Consider the following 18,440-nt stretch of genomic DNA (forward strand, 5'->3'; position numbering starts at 1 on the left):
CCCGGAGAATCGAGACACATTTAGAACTGACCGAGGCAACACAAACTCAACCTAACCAACCAGCAAATGACCAACCGGCGATGGTCGGGAGGCAATGTTTACCGGTAATTCGGTGGTGGTTGTCAACAGTGGTGGCCAGTCAACCATGGTTCAACTATTGCTAACATGGTGATCAGTGACGGCCCAATAACAGCAACGGTGACATTAACGATGGCGGCAACAAAGATCCATGGTGGCGACATTAGTTTGACAGTAGATCCCTTTGATTTTATTTTTCAGGTCATTTCGGTTTTTGAAAAACCAAAAACCAGGATATTTGGCTTTCACCAGAAAACCCAAAGAATGTTTTAGTATAACAATTGTAATTTTTATTATTATCTATTTTTTATATGATGGAATCATGGAAACTTTGGTTGGTTAGAGTCATTTAATTTTATGATTTTTTCTATGATAACATGATGATATTTAAATTGACTAAAAAGCATGTTCATGCATATGTATAATAAGCATGCCATTTAGTTTAGGAGAAGAATGCCGCATGTACTTGTCAAAATATTTTAATCATTCATGATTGAAATCGGAAATAAAAACCTTGCCTGTTTTTAAAAAAATTGAGTAGGATAAGACCTATGACTCACATAAATAATCTTTTGTGATGGCATGACAATTTGCATGCCCCAAGGTAGGTATTGTAATGTGGATTTCACTGAGGATATTTCCTTACAATAGATAACTATCTTATGATAGCATATGATAATTTGTCGGCCCTGAAGTAGGTATTATCATGTGGAATTCGTTGAAGTTTTCTTTTTATAAAGGGAAACTAGTCATACATGTTACTTGTTGAGATTGTCCCAAGATGACTCATTTATGGTGCATGGAAGGATAGTTGTTAAGTTGATGGTTATACACTCAAGATCATTCTAGTTAAGTAACTTCCCAAAAAGCTATGCTTAAGTTGGAGTGATGGTCAAACGTGAAGCGATTATTAGTATGTGTGAATACCAAAGGGATTAGGTTAACATATTTATTGGATGGAAATCCATGTCCTTACTAGTTGGTTAAAATTGCTCTAGGGTGACTTAATTCAATGGGTGTAGGAATTATCGTTGCAACGACTTACAAATATTTTCAAGGTTTAATGTAAGACTTGTACATCATCTTAATGCATATCGTTTGTTGCAAAAGGTTTTTAATATTTTCTTAATACAAAGATATTAATAAATGAATATTTTATTTTCAATTCAAAAAATGACACCTATTCTTTAACTAAAATACTTACTGAGAACAAACTGAATGAAAATAACTATAAGGAATAAAAAAGGAACCTTATGATTTTCCTAAATTGTGAGAAACTCAAAACATTTCTTGATAATAAATGCCTACTAGTCACTCAAGCTAAAGCTAGAAAACATTAGGAGGAGTCAGATGAGATAAATCGTTTCTATATATTGGCAAGCGTAACCAACACCCTTTATAAGAAACTAGAGAGTTGTAAGATTTTCAAAGCGATTCTAGACAAACAAGAAGATATGTTCAGAGCCCAAGTTGCCTTGGCTCGACAGTTGGCTATAACTAGTTTGATGAATGTCCAACAAAAGTTTGGTACTCCAGCCAAAAACCATATGATTACACTTATAGGTTACTTTGTTGAGGTCGTAGATAATGAGGCCAATCTGGATTAGAATACGTAAATAGAGATGATGTTCAAAAGCTTGTCTAAGGATTTTGCAAGCTTTAGGATCGCATATAACCTCAGGAATAAGAATCTGACGCTTACACAACTAATGAAGGAGTTAAAATCCTATGAGTTAATGTTGAATGGCAGTCAACTGGTCTAAAAAGCAGAAGCAAACTTACCAGTTGCTTCTTCCTCTAAAGGAAAGGGAAAAAATGCTAAGAGAAATAAGGCTAAGTCCACTGATCCACCTAAAGTGGAAAGAAAAATAACCAAGAAGCCTAAAGACTTATCTAAATCCAAATATTTCTTCTACAACAAGAAAATGCACTTCAAGGCCAATTGCAAATAGTGGAAGGATTACCTAGCCACTAAAGGCAAAGGTATGAAACTCTTTATGGTAGAAATTTGTTTAGTGAAAGATTCAATAGACAACTAGGTCATTGATTTTGAAGTCACTAATCATATGTGTGTTTCTCTACAAGGGTTCAAGGAAATGAAAGATCTTAGAGATAAGTGTCTATCATTGTGGGCCAAAAATGGGACAAGTGTAGCAGCTGAAGTAATGGGAGATTTACATCTTTATTTTGATAATTTTAGGAAGATTATTTTGAAAGACGTAACCTATGTACCTAGTTTCAAAAGAAACTTATTTTTTGTTACATGTTTATTTAAAGATGGCTTGACCGTGACTTTCAATAATAGTGTTGCAATATTTAGAAATCGTACTCTTATCTGTAATGGATGGATGTCTAATAAGCTCTATGTTATCAAACCAAAGATATACACAATGCTTGAAATTTAATAAGTGAATAAAAAACTTAAAACTTCTCACTCTAATGAAGCATACCTTTGGACTTATTTCATATATTTTAAACCATGGAATTTGCATATGTTTATTACAAGCTTCTATTCCATATTTATCACTTATATTTCTACGTAGTTCATAAACTTTAATATAAGATAAATAAGATTATCTAAGGTACTTACCTTAATGGATGATCTAAAACACTTAATCAAGCTTCCATGAGCTCTACTCCATTATCATTGAAGCTTATAATTTCCATAAATCATCATCTCCACATTTCCATACAAAAAAATACATTAAAAAATAAATATAAATTCCTTCGAAGCTTTCTCATGACAAATCATAGTAAATATCAAGCTAATGTAGGTGTAGTAAACCATTTCTTACCTTATTAGAGCTTTCTCGCTCAAGCCATGGATTATCCCACTAAAACCAATAAAACCCTAAGCTTCCATTGCTACAATTGGTGAAGGAAACGAGCTTAAGGGGTTTGATTTCATGAGGATTTCAACATTAACTCAATGTGGGTAGTGGAATTTTTTAGAGAAAATGGAGAAATAAGCAACGAGATGAAGAAGCAAAACAATGGAAACAATGGCTGCTTCTACTAGCTGGAAAAGAATAGAATATGGGGCCAATGGGGGTTCTCATCCCCTACAAAAATATCAACATATGGGCCTTAGGCCCACATCTAACAACTTAACTCTAAATTTATCCATTTGAAGCACATTTCCTTAATATGGGGTTCTCACGGTTCAAAATAATTTTAGATTCCAAATATCATATTTGAATATCATTTCCATCAAAAAAGTCTCAGGAATTTACCAAACTACTATTTTACGATAAAATTACCATATTTCCCCTTTTTACCCCTTTTTAGCGATTTCTTCTCAAAACTTGATACTTAGACCAATTCAAGTTTGTAATTCATAATAAACCTTTAATATAAATCCTTGAGTGGTGAGAATTACATTTTTACCCTTAACCTAGTAAAATTGGAAAATTAGAATTTAGTCTTTATACTTTCAAATTTCTTTCAATTTAGTTCAAAAATGATTTATTTCTCACTAACATATAATTCAATATGTTTCCATGGCAAATAATCATTGATAGCTCATTTTCCCATGTTGTTCAAAATTTCACTTGAGTCCTTAAACTTTTTAAAATTTGTAATTTTCTCCTTTTGTCACATTTCTACGTGTAAATTCTTTTCAAAATTTTCTCATAGCAATTAACAACTTTGATTCCATAAGATTTCTTTATCCAACTCATTTTCCAAATTTTCTCACCGGTTCACTGTATCCATTACTAGAATAGTGTCATGTGTCCAACCGAAAATTTTGGGATGTTACAAAACCTGAGTGAAAATTTTGGGATGCTACAAGATCTAAGTTTAGTTTTCAATATGCAAACTACTTTTTATAAATATTATTTTTGCAACTGTATGAAATGCATTTGTTTATGGTATTTATACTTTATTATTTGTATATTTCATTTATATATGATCTGGTAACAATTATGATGTATCATGTTATTCCACTTTCACATATATATGTAGAATGACAAGCCTAGAGGTGAAATTTTAAAGTGAGAATTCAAGTAGTAAGTCCAATGAAAGACATTGGACAAATGACAGAGAAAAAATGTTAGTGCAATGCCTTGTTGAATTGTACCACTTAGGTAGTCACAATGGTTATTGTGGCTTTAGGACAAGATATCTACCTATACTTGAGAAAATGTCACAATTGAAATTTCCCCCTTTTTTTTCTGGTATCAAGCCTTACATTGACAATAGATTGAGGACTCTTAGAAAGAAGTGATCAATTGTATATGACATGATTTATGGTATGCACTCTAGTGGCTTTAGACGAGATGCCACAAGAAGAGTGGTGATGGCAAAGCAAGTGGTTTGGGATGAATTTCTCAAGGTGATTATATAAAGTATTATGTTATTAAATTTGTCTTCATATTTGATCATGATTAAGTATGTATGCAGAGTTAGAACAAGACACTTCCATAATTTGAAGATTTGAATATCATGTATGGTAAAGATTTTGCTAATGGGAACGATGTCCAAAACAAAAACTGACATCATTAAGAGAATGGAAGAGGAGGATGATATTGTGGAAGAGAAAACAATGTAAATGGTATTGGCGTAGGAGAAGGTGGCTTGAATGGAATTGAGAATGTTGGGATGCTAGTAAATGATGATGATGATAGCCAATCAAGGTCCTCTTATGCTATTAGAGGCCATATTAGAATAGTCAAACTAGGATATCATCAGATTGGAGAAATGTGAAGTTTAATTATGAAAATTATCAAATTAAAAAAAATTAGAGATATATTAAAATTTATAAATTTTCATTAACAATCAATATAATTTAAATTTAAATTTATAAATGAAATTAAAAAAGTGAAAGATGATATATATTTTTATATTTTATATTATTATATTAAAGATTAAAATTTGGGTGTAAAAAGTAAAATAAGCATAGGCCCATCTGACAAATAAATGCTGTCTCAGGTCAAAATGAAATATAAAACTCAACAAAATTGGGGACTAGAAACTGAAGAAATTTCTGAAATGATCCATCCCCCGCTTCTGTAGAACCAACATTAAATTATATGGGGACCATATTTGCTTCTCCTGCATCCCCATCACTCTCAAAACACAGAGTTGGAGAGGGAGAGAAAGCCAACGTTTTCCTCTTATCCTTCACATGTTTATCATCTCCCTTTGGTGGCAGTGACTGGTAAATTCTATTGAAAGGACCAGAAACAGCCACTTCTCATCCCCTTTCACTGCACTTTCTCCACCACACATACTTTTCATCATCCTTCATTTTCTCCACCACACAATAACGTTTCATACCATGTCTTTTCCTTATCTTCTCATTTCATCTTCTTTTTTCCATTTCTCTGCAACACATTCCAACATCACCAATTCTTCTTTTCATAACTCGACATGGCAACTGCAACGGGTCGGAGAAACTCCAATACTCAGCTTTTGGATGAACTGGAAGCACTTAGTCAATCCCTGTATCAATCCCACATCTCTACTACTCGAAGAACTGCTTCCCTTGCTCTTCCTCGTTCTTCTCTTCCACCTACTGATGAGGTCCCCGAAGTTAAATTTGAAGATAATAAGCACAGTGCTAGGCCCCGAGCTCGGCGTTTGTCTTTGTCACCTTGGCGTTCCAGACCAAAAGCTGACGACCAGAATGATAACCAGGTTCAGGCCACGAGACCAAATCAGTTAGAAGCGAAAGCTGTATCAACTGAAAAGAAAGGGATATGGAATTGGAAGCCGATTCGAGCGCTTACGCATATCGGGATGCAAAAGCTGAGTTGCTTGTTATCTGTTGAAGTTGTGACTGCGCAAGGCCTTCCTGCTTCCATGAATGGCCTGCGACTTTCCGTTTGTGTTCGGAAGAAAGAAACCAAAGATGGAGCTGTTAACACCATGCCGTCACGGGTATCACAAGGAGCTGCGGATTTTGAAGAGACTCTTTTTGTTAGGTGCCATGTATATTGCAGTTCTGGCAATGGAAAGCCTACGAAATTTGAGCCTCGTCCGTTTTGGATCTATCTGGTTGCTGTTGATGCTGAAGAGCTTGATTTTGGGAGAAACACTGTGGATTTGAGTCTCCTTATTCAGGAGTCTGTGGAGAAGAGCTACGAAGGAACTCGGGTTCGGCAATGGGACAAAACTTTCAATCTATTAGGGAAGGCGAAAGGGGGAGAACTCATTGTGAAATTGGGATTTCAGATCATGGAAAAAGATGGAGGAATTGGTATTTACAATCAAGCCTCGGGAGGATTGCAAAGCACCAAATCCAAGAATTTTTCAGCATCTTTTGCTCGTAAGCAATCGAAAACATCTTTTAGTGTTCCTAGTCCGAGGATGATGAGCCGATCAGAAGCTTGGACTCCTTCACAAGCAGGGGTGGCACCTGATCTTCAAGGACTAGATGATTTGAACCTCGATGAACCGGCGACGGTTCCTTCATCCTCTGTCTCCGTTCAGAAATCAGAAGAACCGGAAAAGATGGAAGAGATTGACCTCCCAGAGTTTGATGTTGAAGACAAGGGGGTCGAAATTCAAGAGAAAGAACTCAAGGAAGCCGAGGAAGAAGAACCCGAAGACAATAAATCAGTTTCAAGTGAGGTTGTCAAGGAGATGGTGAATGATCAGTTACATAAGACAAGGTTAACTGAGCTTGATTCCATTGCCCGGCAGATTAAAGCTCTTGAATCTATGATGGGGGATGAAAAGATTGTCAAAGCTGATGAAGAAACAGAGTCACAAAGGCTGGATGCTGATGAAGAAACTGTAACAAGGGAATTTCTCCAGATGTTAGAGGATGAAGGAAGCAATGAATTTAAAGATATTCCACATTTTCAACTCGACAAAGCTGAGGATGATATCGCTGGTGATTCTGATTCTAAAGTATATCTCCCTGATCTAGGAAAGGGGCTAGGCTGTGTGGTTCAAACAAGAGATGGAGGCTACTTAGCTGCTGTGAATCCATTGGATTCCTTGGTTGCTAGAAAAGACATGCCAAAATTAGCTATGCAGGTGTCGAAACCAATGGTTATCCCATCGGATAAATCATTGAATGGTTTTGAACTATTTCAGAAGATGGCAGCCGTTGGAGTTGAGAAACTCAGCTCCCAGATTTCATCTTCGATGCCCCTGGATGAAATAATGGGTAAAACTGCAGAGCAGATAGCTTTTGAAGGAATTGCTTCTTCTATTATCCAAGGGAGAAACAAGGAAGGTGCTAACTCGAGTGCAGCTCGCACCATTGCAGCTGTAAAAGTCATGGCGACTGCGATGAACACCGGCAGGAAAGAGAGGATCGCGACTGGGATTTGGAATGTGAGCGAAAACCCATTGACGGCTGAGGAAATTCTAGCGTTTTCGCTGCAAAAGATTGAGGGAATGGCAGTTGAAGCCTTGAAAGTACAAGCAGAAATGGCAGAAGAAGAACCACCTTTCGATGTTTCAGCTCTCAGTGGAAAGGCAATAACTCAAGATCAACCACTTGATTCTGCTATTCCACTTGAGAATTGGACTAAGGACTACGGCTTGACTTCTTCCGAAGATCAGCTAGGCGACCCGGAAACACTGACGCTAGCATTGGTCGTCCAACTACGTGACCCCTTAAGGCGATACGAGGCAGTTGGAGGCCCTGTATTTACACTCGTTCATGCGTCAAGTGGTGACATCGAACCAAAGAAGAATGACGAAGAAAAGAGGTTCAAAGTGATGAGTTTGCATGTTGGAGGCTTGAAGGTAGGAACACCTGGAAAAAGGAACATATGGGATAGCGAAAGGCACAGGCTAACTGCGATGCAGTGGCTGGTAGCATACGGATTGGGCAAGTCTGGAAGAAAAGGTAAACAAATAGTGTCAAAGGGACAAGATATGTTGTGGAGCCTTTCCTCGAGAGTAATGGCCGACATGTGGCTCAAAACAATGAGAAACCCGGATGTCAAGTTTGCGAAGTAAAGTACCCGGAACAAAGCACTGGAACTTGGAGATTGCAGCAGCATTACCTTTTATTCAAAATTTGAAGTTTAATAAAGCTTTTTTCTTAATTGTGATTGATGCACTTGTAAGTAAACTTAATTTGTAGATATATAATTCACAAGAGTAAAATACATTTTTCTGGTTCCTATTTTTGTTAAACAAGTTGATAACTTGTGAAATGCAATAATTATATTCAATTATTAGATGAAGAGTTTCCATTTACTTGTATTCAAATTTAATAATAATCATCAACAATTTCAAGCCTCCAACATAGGCAGTACATGGAGAGCAATGGAGGCACTCTATGACTCCGGCAAGGCTAGAGCTATTGGAGTCAGCAATTTCTCTTCCAATAAGCTTAGAGATCTGTTGGAGGTGGCTCGCATTCCCCCTGATGTGGTTCAATTTGAATGTCATCCATGGCAACAGCTTAGCATTATGGCACATCAAGTTGTGGGTAAAGGAAAAAGTATGTAAAAAGGTATATTTGAAATTAATAGACCATTACTGCAATCTAAAGTTAAGTGATTGGAAAGAGTGATAGGAAAGTGAGCATTTCTCATACACCAAATATGAAAACAGAAAATAAATAGAATACACCGGAATTGTTTATGTTTGTGAAAAATATTCACTCTCTTCAATAATTACAACAAATCTCTCCCTTACATAGATTTATATTTAATACATGCTAACAAATAGGTCTATCACAATCCCGTTAAAACAGCAATACAATAACATGTTTACAATATAATAATAGAGAATAAACCAAAGGTGGACTCTTGGCAGTTAATCTCATAGAGTTTCAATCCAATCCAAATGTTCATGTTGCAAAGGATTGTCTCGGGTGTTTTAATTCGATTTAATCTTCCATGTGAGTTTCTCAATTAATATGACTTTCATTGTTGGGCTAACACCATCCTCCAAATGATCAGCACGACCCATTCAAATCGTTCAATAAATTGTCAAGACTCAAATATAAAAATTATCACTTAACAGTGCTAGGGAAATGAGTACTTCCCTCAGCACTCAAAGGTCAATTTCATATTTTTCAATAATATTTATAAAAATTTTATATTAAAATCAAATTAAATGGTTTGTCCCAAGTTCAAATTTTATAATAGTATTATTTTACTAAAATACGAAAAGATAAAAATACTATTATATTTGAGAAAAATATAATGTCGGTAATGACAATATATCGCAAAGAAAAATAGAAATAGAAAAATAAAGAACACACTGATTTTACGTGGAAACCCTTTCGGGAAAAAACCACGGGCAGAGGAGAAGAAAATTCACTATATCGAATTCGAATTATTTACAAGAGGAGTAGACTATGCCTATTTATAGGCTTGTAAACCTTATTCTAATAGGAGTGAAACTCCTTATTCTAATAATAATATCAAATAGATGGAGTTTAATAAGGTTTAAAAAACCTTATTCTAAAATAAAATAAAAAAAGTATAATTCCATAAGGACTTTACTTTTATTTTATTTTACCACAGTATTTAATTTAAATAAGGATTTGTGTCACTTAATTCTAACAATCTCCACCTTGACACGAATTCTTAATGAACAAGTTCTTCATCGCGAACTCTCAACGAACAAGTTTCTCCACCTCTTCTATAAAACCCCTTAAGGGTTTATTTTCAACAATGAACACCAACCAAGTCTAAGCAGTGCTCAAACTTGGTTATAGGAAGTGACTTAGTCATCATATCTGTAGGATTTTCATGAGTACTAATTTTTCTCACAACAATATCACCACGAGCAATAATATCACGAACAAAATGATACCGAACATCAATGTGTTTTGTTCTCTCATGAAACATTTGATCTTTTGTAAGGAAGATGGCACTCTGACTGTCACAAAATACTGTATTGATTTGAAGGTCTTCATTGAGTTCATTAAAGAGTCCGTTCAACCAAGTAGTTTCTTTACAAGCCTCAGTAATCGCCATGTACTCAGCTTCAGCGGTAGACAAAGCGACTGTAGTTTGCAAAGTGGCTTTCCAACTGATTGCACAACCTCCGATTGTAAAGACATAACCTGTGAGAGATCTTCTTCTATCGAGGTCTCCAGCAAAATCAACATCAACATACCCAATGACTCCATCTCTAGTTCTTCCAAACTGTAAGCAAATATCGGTAGTACCTCATAAGTATCTTAAAACCCACTGAACTGCTTTCCAATGTTCTTTACCGGGATTCGCCATGTATCTGCGAACTGCACTAACTGCATATGATAAATCTGGACGTGAACAAACCATGGCATACATGAGAGATCCTACTGCACTAGAGTATGGAACATGTGACATGTACTCAATCTCATCATCTGATTGTGGAGACAAAGCCGATGATAGTCTGAAATGGGCTGCTAAAGGAGTACTAACAGGCTTAGCATTCTGCATATTGAATCTGGAAAGAACTTTCTCAATGTACCCTTTCTGACTTAGGTACAATTTACTTGCTTTTCTATCCCTGAGAATCTCCATACCAAGTATCTTCTTTGCTGGTCCCAAGTCTTTCATCTCAAATTCTTCACTTAGTTGGGCTTTGACCTTTCTTATCTCTCCTTTATCTTTTGCTGCTATCAACATATCATCAACATAAAGGAGTAGATACACAAAAGAACCATCATTGTTTTTCTTAAAGTAAACACAACTGTCAAAGCTACTTCTTTTAAAATTATGAGAAGTCATAAAAGAATCAAACCTCTTATACCACTGTCTTGGTGACTGTTTCAAACCGTAAAGAGACTTTTTCAGCAAGCAAACATAGTCCTCTTTTTCTGAGACTGTAAAACCCTCTGGTTGTTGCATGTAAATATCCTCCTCAAGTTCTCCATGCAAAAATGCAGTTTTTACATCTAACTGCTCAAGCTCCAAATCATGCATGGCCACAATACCAAGTAAAGCTCGAATCGAACTATGCTTCACAACTGGAGAGAACACATCTGTGAAATCCACTCTTGGAATTTGACCGTAACCCTTTGCAACAAGCCTTGCTTTATATCTGGGTTCTTTAACTCTTGGAGTCCCCTCTTTCTTCTTAAACACCCATTTATAACGAACAACCTTTTTACCTTTGGGAAGTTTCACAAGATCCCATGTTTTGTTTTTGTGGAGTGATTCCATCTCCTCTTGCATAGCAAATATCCACTTTTCTGAATCTTCACAACTAACCGCCTCAGAATAATTAGATGGCTCTTGGTTTGCATCTATATCTTCAGCAACATTTAAAGCATAAGCAACTAGATCAGCCTTGGCATACTTCTTTGGAGGTTTAATTTCTCTTCTAGTTCTGTTTTTGGCGATAGAATATTGTGGTGAAGAAGCAACTCTATTTTGAATTTTCGTACTGGCTTTAGTAGTCGACTCTGTTGTAGATTCTAGATTAATCTGATGCTCCACTTGCTTTTGATTTTCTTTATTGGAAGAGTCTTTAAGAGATAAGTTAGGTAGCATAGCAGTTTCATCAAAAACAACATCTCTGTTAATCACAACTTTTCTATTTTCAGGAAACCATAACTTATACCCTTTTACACCAGCTTTATAACCAAGAAAAACACATTTAATGGATCTCGGTTCCAATTTTCCATTATCAACATGAGCATACGCAGGACAACTAAAGATCCTTATATCAGAATAGTCAGCAGGATTACCAGACCATACCTCTTGTGGAGTCTCTTTCTCAATGGCAACGGATGGAGATCTATTGATAAATAAACATGCAGTAAAGGCTGCTTCTGCCCAAAATGACTTTGATAAGTTGGCATTTGACAACATACATCGAACCTTCACCATGATCGTTCTGTTCATTCGTTCTGCAATGCCGTTTTGCTGTGGAGTACGACGAACTGTCAAGTGCCTCATGATCCCTTCTGACTTGTACAATTTATTAAATTTATCAAAACAGAACTCTAAGCCATTGTCTGTGCGGAGGTATTTTATTTGCTTTCCCGTCTGTTTTTCAATCATGGTTTTCCAAGACTTAAATGCAAAAAATACGTTGCTTTTCTGCTTCAAGAAGAACGCCCACACTTTTCTGGAAAAATCATCAATAAAAGTTAGCATATAATTAGCTTCACCTCTCGAAGGCACTCTGGATGGCCCTCACAGATCAGAATGAATATACTCCAATGTTCCCTTCATGTTATGGATTCCTCTGGTGAATCGAACTCTCTTTTGCTTCCCAAAAATGCAGTGCTCACAGAACTTTAGTTTGCAAATTCCTTGCCCATCAAGAAGTCTTCTTTTTCTCAATTCTGCCATGCCATTCTCACTCATATGCCCTAGGCGTATATGTCAAAGTTTAGTAATATCATCATCTGACAAGGAAGAGGATGACACAGCTACATCACCAGTAACAGTAGAACCTTGCAAAACATATAACTTGGTAGTCTTTCTCTACCCTTTCATCACAATGAGGGAACCTTTGGAAATCTTTAAAACCCCACTTTCAGCTGTGTATTTGTACCCTTTTAAATCAAGAGTACTCAATGAAATTAAATTTCTCTTTAATTCTGGAACATGTCATACTTCACTGAGTGTTCTGACAACTCCATCAAACATCTTAACTCTAATTGTTCCAACACCTGCAATTCTACATGAAGCATTATTTCCCATCAACACAATACCTTCAGACACTGTTTCGTAAGTTGTAAACCAATCCCGATTGGGACTCATGTGAAAGGTGCAACCCGAATCAAGGATTCATTCCTCGCTCGCTTTGGAATTGTTGACAGAAGCGACTAGAAGTTCACCATCACTGTAATCTTCTACAACATCAGCTTTACCATAATTTTCTAGTTGTTTTCCATTTTGATTTGCAGCCTTCCTCTTAATCTTGTTCTGTAGCTTATAGCACTCAGATTTAATGTGCCCTTTCTTCTTGTAAAAGTTACAAGTTTTACCTCTATTTGAAGACTTCGATCTACCCTTAGATTTACTGCGAGGATTCCGTTCTTGTGTCCTTCCACGATCATCATCAGCATTCCAATCTTGTCTCCCACAAACAATAAGACCCTCTCCCTGAGAGTCAGTTTTAACCACAAGATGCTTCATCTTATCATACGAGGTTAAAGAATCATAAACCTCATCAACTGTAAGAGACTCGCGGCTATATAAAATCGTATCTCTAAAGGTTGAATAAGACGGGGGCAACGAACAAAGTAGAATCAACCCTAGATCTTCCTTATCATACTGAACCTCCATGGCCTCCAAGTTTGAGAGAATTTCTTTGAACACTGTTAAGTGTTCGTGCACAGATGCACCTTCCTCCAAATGATGAGCATAAAGACTCTGCTTCATATGTAGCTTAGTAGTTAGAGTTTTCGACATACATATCTGTTCCAATCTCTTCCATAATCCAACGGCAGTCTTTTCCTTCATCACATCCTGTAAAATTTCGTTAGACAAATGCATATGTAACTGTGTTAACGCCTTTCGATCCTTGCGCTTCTTCTCTTCTTCCGTCAATGTTGAAGGCATCTTATCTACCCCTAGTAGGGCTTTCTCTAAGTCCATCTGTGCAAGAACTACTTGCATCTTTATCTGCCACAACGCAAATCTGGTGTTGCGATCCAACAGCGGAATTTCGTATTTCAAATACGTCATTACTGTGATTGAGATGAACAACCCGGAAGCTCGAATACCAATTTGAGAAAAATATAATGTCGGTAATGGCAATATATCGCAAAGAAAAATAGAAATAGAAATAGAAAGATAAAGAACACACAGATTTTACGTGGAAACCCTTTCGGGAAAAAACCACGGGCAGAGGAGAAGAAAATTCACTATGTCGAATTCGAATTATTTACAAGAGGAGTAGACTATGCCTATTTATAGGCTTGTAAACCTTATTCTAATAGGAGTGAAACTCCTTATTCTAATAATAATATCAAATAGATGGAGTTTAATAAGGTTTAAAAAACCTTATTCTAAAATAAAATAAAAGAAGTATAATTCTATAAGGATTTTACTTTTATTTTATTTTACCACAGTATTTAATTTAAATAAGGATTTGTGTCACTTAATTCTAACAATATTAATATTTATTATATTTTAAAAATAAGGGCATTTTAATAAATTCAAAATTGAACTTATTCCAAATTAACTTTAGTTACCAATTTAGCTAAATACTTAATATAAATATAATATATTATGTTGAGGGACAAAATTACACAAGGCCTCAATTTATTTTTCATATTTATATTTAAATATTATAAATTTGTGTTGATTGAGTCATAGCTCAATTGGTATCGACATTGTTGCTAGTGCAAGAAGACGTGGGTTCGAGTGCATTAAAATTCATTATCCTCTAATTTAAAAGTTGAGGAAGAATTATGAGTAATTTTAGACATTGTATAAAAAAACAAAGACTAGGTCTCCAATTAGAAACCAATAGACTTTTAGACCAAACCCATTGTTTTTGTTTATTAACTTATATTTCTTTTCTTATATTTATTCACTTTATTTACATTTTTTTACTTAATTCTAGAAACTTCAGATGACATGTAGCTATTATCTTAAAAGTTAAAAAAGTAATGAATTAGGGTGATGACTTTAGTAAATCATCAAGTTTGAGACGTGATTCAGCATTCAATCAACAATATTCAACTCAACAATACTTATATAGTCTCTGTTTTATTTTGGTATTGTAAATGATGTAATGATTGTTGAAATTTGGAATGAACCTTTTATATGCAAATGTGATATCAGGTCGGAAGTATTGAACTTGTACCAAATGGTTAATGCACAAATAGGTGGTAACATTGCGACTTGAATCGATAGAGAGTGGCATCGTTACCTCTAGCTTCTGAAGCCGTAATGACACTCATTGTTTTGATAAGGTCGTGATATGACATCCATGACGTCGCAGCATCAATTTGATAGTTTTGAAAATTTACATTTTAGTCCTCATTTGATTATATGTCATGTGTTAATGATGTATTGAGCTTGATATTATGTATACATTATTGAATTAAATTGCAGTTGAGGTCGTAATTACCCCAATAATGAACGTGACATTTCATAACTCGAACCCGATGATTGAGTCGAGTATGAGGTGCTACATGATTAAAGGTTTCTTTTTTGTACACCAAATATTTTTTGCATACAAAAACATTGAATGATTTATAGGATGGGATGGTGAAATATGAGGAAAGGGTACATTGAATGATTTATGGGATGGGATGGTGAAATATGAGGAAAGGGCACATCACATTAGGGATGCTAATATAATAAAGGGTAAACTACTAAAATAGTCACTTTTATTTATCTCAGGTTACATTTTAGTCACTTATGCTTGAAATGTTACATTTTAGTCACTTACTAGAGGTGCTCATGGGCCGGGCCAGGCCGGGTTCGGGCCGGGCCCATAAAAAAATTTCAGCCTGTTTCCTAGGCCCGGGCCCGGGCCGACCCGAAATATGGGCTTGATATTTTGCCCAGGCCCGGCCCGTGAAAAATATATGAAGCCCGGGCCCGGCCCATTTTTTTTTTTGACTTAAAAGTTAAAACTAATTGTTTTTAAAATTAATTGTTATTGAATTTATATCAAATATCAAATTGTAATTTTTTTTGTATATAATGAACAAAAAGATAAAATAAGATTACTTATTTGAATTTAATTACAAACAATTAATTTGAATTTAATTACAAACAATCAAATCTTAAAAATAAAAAATGATTATACAAGTAATTACAAACAATTAACTAAGAATTTAATTCCTTTTAACTTTTTAACTTTTTAACTTAAATATTTTAAAGTTTATCATATCATTACATTTTTATGCTTTTAAAGGATAAGAATATCAAAATTGATCCATACTATTACTCTCATTGATCTTTGATCCATAGTTCCATACTCAATTTAATAAGTAAGACAAAAGTAGCAAAAAAATACTTATTATATAAATTTTAAAATATGGAGTCAGTTCTTAACTTCTTATTCTATACTCTATACTTAAAATGGTAAAGCTCTAACTTTTTTTCTTTTTTAAAAGTTTTAATCCAAAGATCAAAGTTACTAGATGAAAAAGAGATCAACTAGAATGTATCAAATGAATGTCCAAATCTAGCATAGCATATCAAGAAAGAATATGATAACTAATCAGAATAAATCTAAAAAATTTGAATGCCACTGTTTAAATGTTAGTACAAAGTTTTAGCCATATGTTTGTTGTTAATCATAATAATCACAACAAAATCAAGCACTGAAAATCCCAATCTCTAATTTTGCTTCAAACTATGTTTGAGATAAGAAAACATAAGTTCAACCCCACAAGTACATATACCTCCAAAATGACTTTGGAAAATTAAGCAACAAACCATAATATTCATACATTAATCCATCAACATATTTAATTTCATAACAAATTATAAATTGTAAGCTAAATTAAATTTTAAACATTTAGAAAGAAAGTATCTTAAAAAGCTACTGAAGAAACATCATCATCATCGTCCTCATCGTCCTTTTTGCAACCAATTTCTAACATGAAATAAAAACAAATAATTAGATAATCAAATTGATGAAAAAATAATATAAAATTCGAACAATAAAACGAGAATAATAATTACCTGCTGAAAATCCCTTAGCTCGCATCCAATCATCCAAGCAAACAACGGCTTGAACCGTTTTTGGCTTAAGCGAACTCCTCAAAGGTGTGATAACTTTCTTACCCATGCTAAAAGCCGATTCGGAAGCTACAGTCGATATTGGAATTACCAAAAGATCATGAGCCAATAATGAAAGCTCATTGTATCGAACTGAACTTTTGCTCCAATAATTTAAAACATCTATTTGACTATTCAACTCAAGCTCCGATTCTTCCAAATAAATGTCCAACTGTGACTTCTCACTCTTAGTGCTAGATTCATTTAAATACCGTTTATAATCATCAATCTCATCAAAATATCCCCCAAAATCAGCACTACTATCATTGTGTTCATCCAAACCAGAATCAACAGAATTTTTATCCGAAACATTAGAACTCCCAGCCAAAGAGGAAGACGTGGATTTGGATTTCTTAACATACTCATCAAACAAGAGTCTAAGATTGCTAAGAATGGTCTCAACAAAATCTGAAGCATGAATACCATAGATTGTATTAAAGCAATACTACACATAATTCAACTTGTAACGAGGATCTAAAATTGTAGCACATGACAATATCAACGAATACTCAGCCCAATACTTATTAAATTTCTCTTGCATTTGCTTAACCATTGGAGTTAAAAACGAATAAGGACCTTTAACTGTATCAAGCAAGACCTTGTGAACCTTCTAAACTCCTCTAAAATAAAGATTAGTCGTTGGATAATTAGAACCAGAAAAAACACAAGTCACATCATAAAAGACTTTCAAAAATTTACAAAGAATAGCAACATTTCTCCACTCCTCGTTAGAAAGTGCAAACATTTGATAATCTTTATCCCGTTGGCCCCAATAATCTAGCACATCTTTATAGTAAAGAGAAGATTCAAGCATCAAATAAGTAGAATTCCATCACACACACACATCTTGACGTAACTTTTTGGTCATATTCAAATGAAAACTTTTGTCGGCCACATCATAAAATCTTTTCCTACGAATTCCCGACTTTCTTATGTACCTAATTCCATTTTGAATCTTACCAACAACATCATCAGCAAGTTCCAAACCAGATTTAACTATAAGATTCAATATATGTGCACAACATCTAACTTGAAAAAAAGCACCATCACACAAAATAGCTCGGTTTGCACGAAAACGATTTTTAAGACAAGAAACCATAACATCATTATAAGAAGCATTATCCAAAGTGATGCTAAAAATTTTCTTATCTATACCCCATTGAGATAAACATAAAACAAGTTCATCTGCTATGTTCAAACCATCATACGGAAGAAATAAAGCTCTAAACCTTATGATTCTCTTTTGTAGCTTCCAATCTTTGTCAACCCAATGAGCAGCAATGCAAATATATTCATCATTAGTATGCTCTGACTTCCAATTATCGGAAGTTAGACAAATTAAACCAGGTGCTTTAGCCAACTCTTCTTTAACACGATCTCTCTCTTTTGCATAATACATTAGGACATCCCTAACAGCTGTATGTCTACTTATATTCTTAAAATTAGGACTAGCAATTCTCATCATGTACCTAAAGCCCGGTTCTTCAACTGTCTTAAATGAATGCTTGCCACACACAAGAAAAGTAGAAATAGCTTTACGACACTCATCAGCATCAAACTTGTAGTTTTTTATAGATGGAACACCTTCGGGTGATGGTTGAGTGGCTATGGTGTATTGAATGATGTCCTTATTAACTTTTTTCAAACAACTATTTAGATGACGTATTAAATGAGAGGTTCCACTAGAAGGTTTAGCAGAGAAGATAGTCTTACAGTGATTACATTGTGCCTTCAATTCATTTT

General features: G+C 34.9%; 1 protein-coding gene across 1 annotated transcript; it reads left to right on the forward strand.

The window, feature by feature from the left end:
• The first annotated feature begins 5,060 nt into the window (after positions 1-5,060).
• Positions 5,061-8,166, forward strand: LOC107899338 (protein PLASTID MOVEMENT IMPAIRED 1). Its single transcript, XM_016825019.2, has one exon. The coding sequence runs from the start codon at positions 5,452-5,454 to the stop codon at positions 7,999-8,001; it is 2,550 nt and encodes an 849-aa protein (XP_016680508.1). The 5' UTR covers positions 5,061-5,451; the 3' UTR covers positions 8,002-8,166.
• The last annotated feature ends 10,274 nt before the right edge of the window (positions 8,167-18,440 follow it).

The sequence above is a fragment of the Gossypium hirsutum genome, chromosome D04, assembly GCF_007990345.1.
Source record: "Gossypium hirsutum isolate 1008001.06 chromosome D04, Gossypium_hirsutum_v2.1, whole genome shotgun sequence".
Lineage (NCBI taxonomy): Eukaryota > Viridiplantae > Streptophyta > Magnoliopsida > Malvales > Malvaceae > Gossypium > Gossypium hirsutum.

What these genes read in the sequence shown, in the direction of transcription:
- LOC107899338 (XM_016825019.2), top strand. Translation starts at nt 5,452, where the DNA reads ATGGCAACTGCAACGGGTCGGAGAAACTCCAATACTCAGCTTTTGGAT.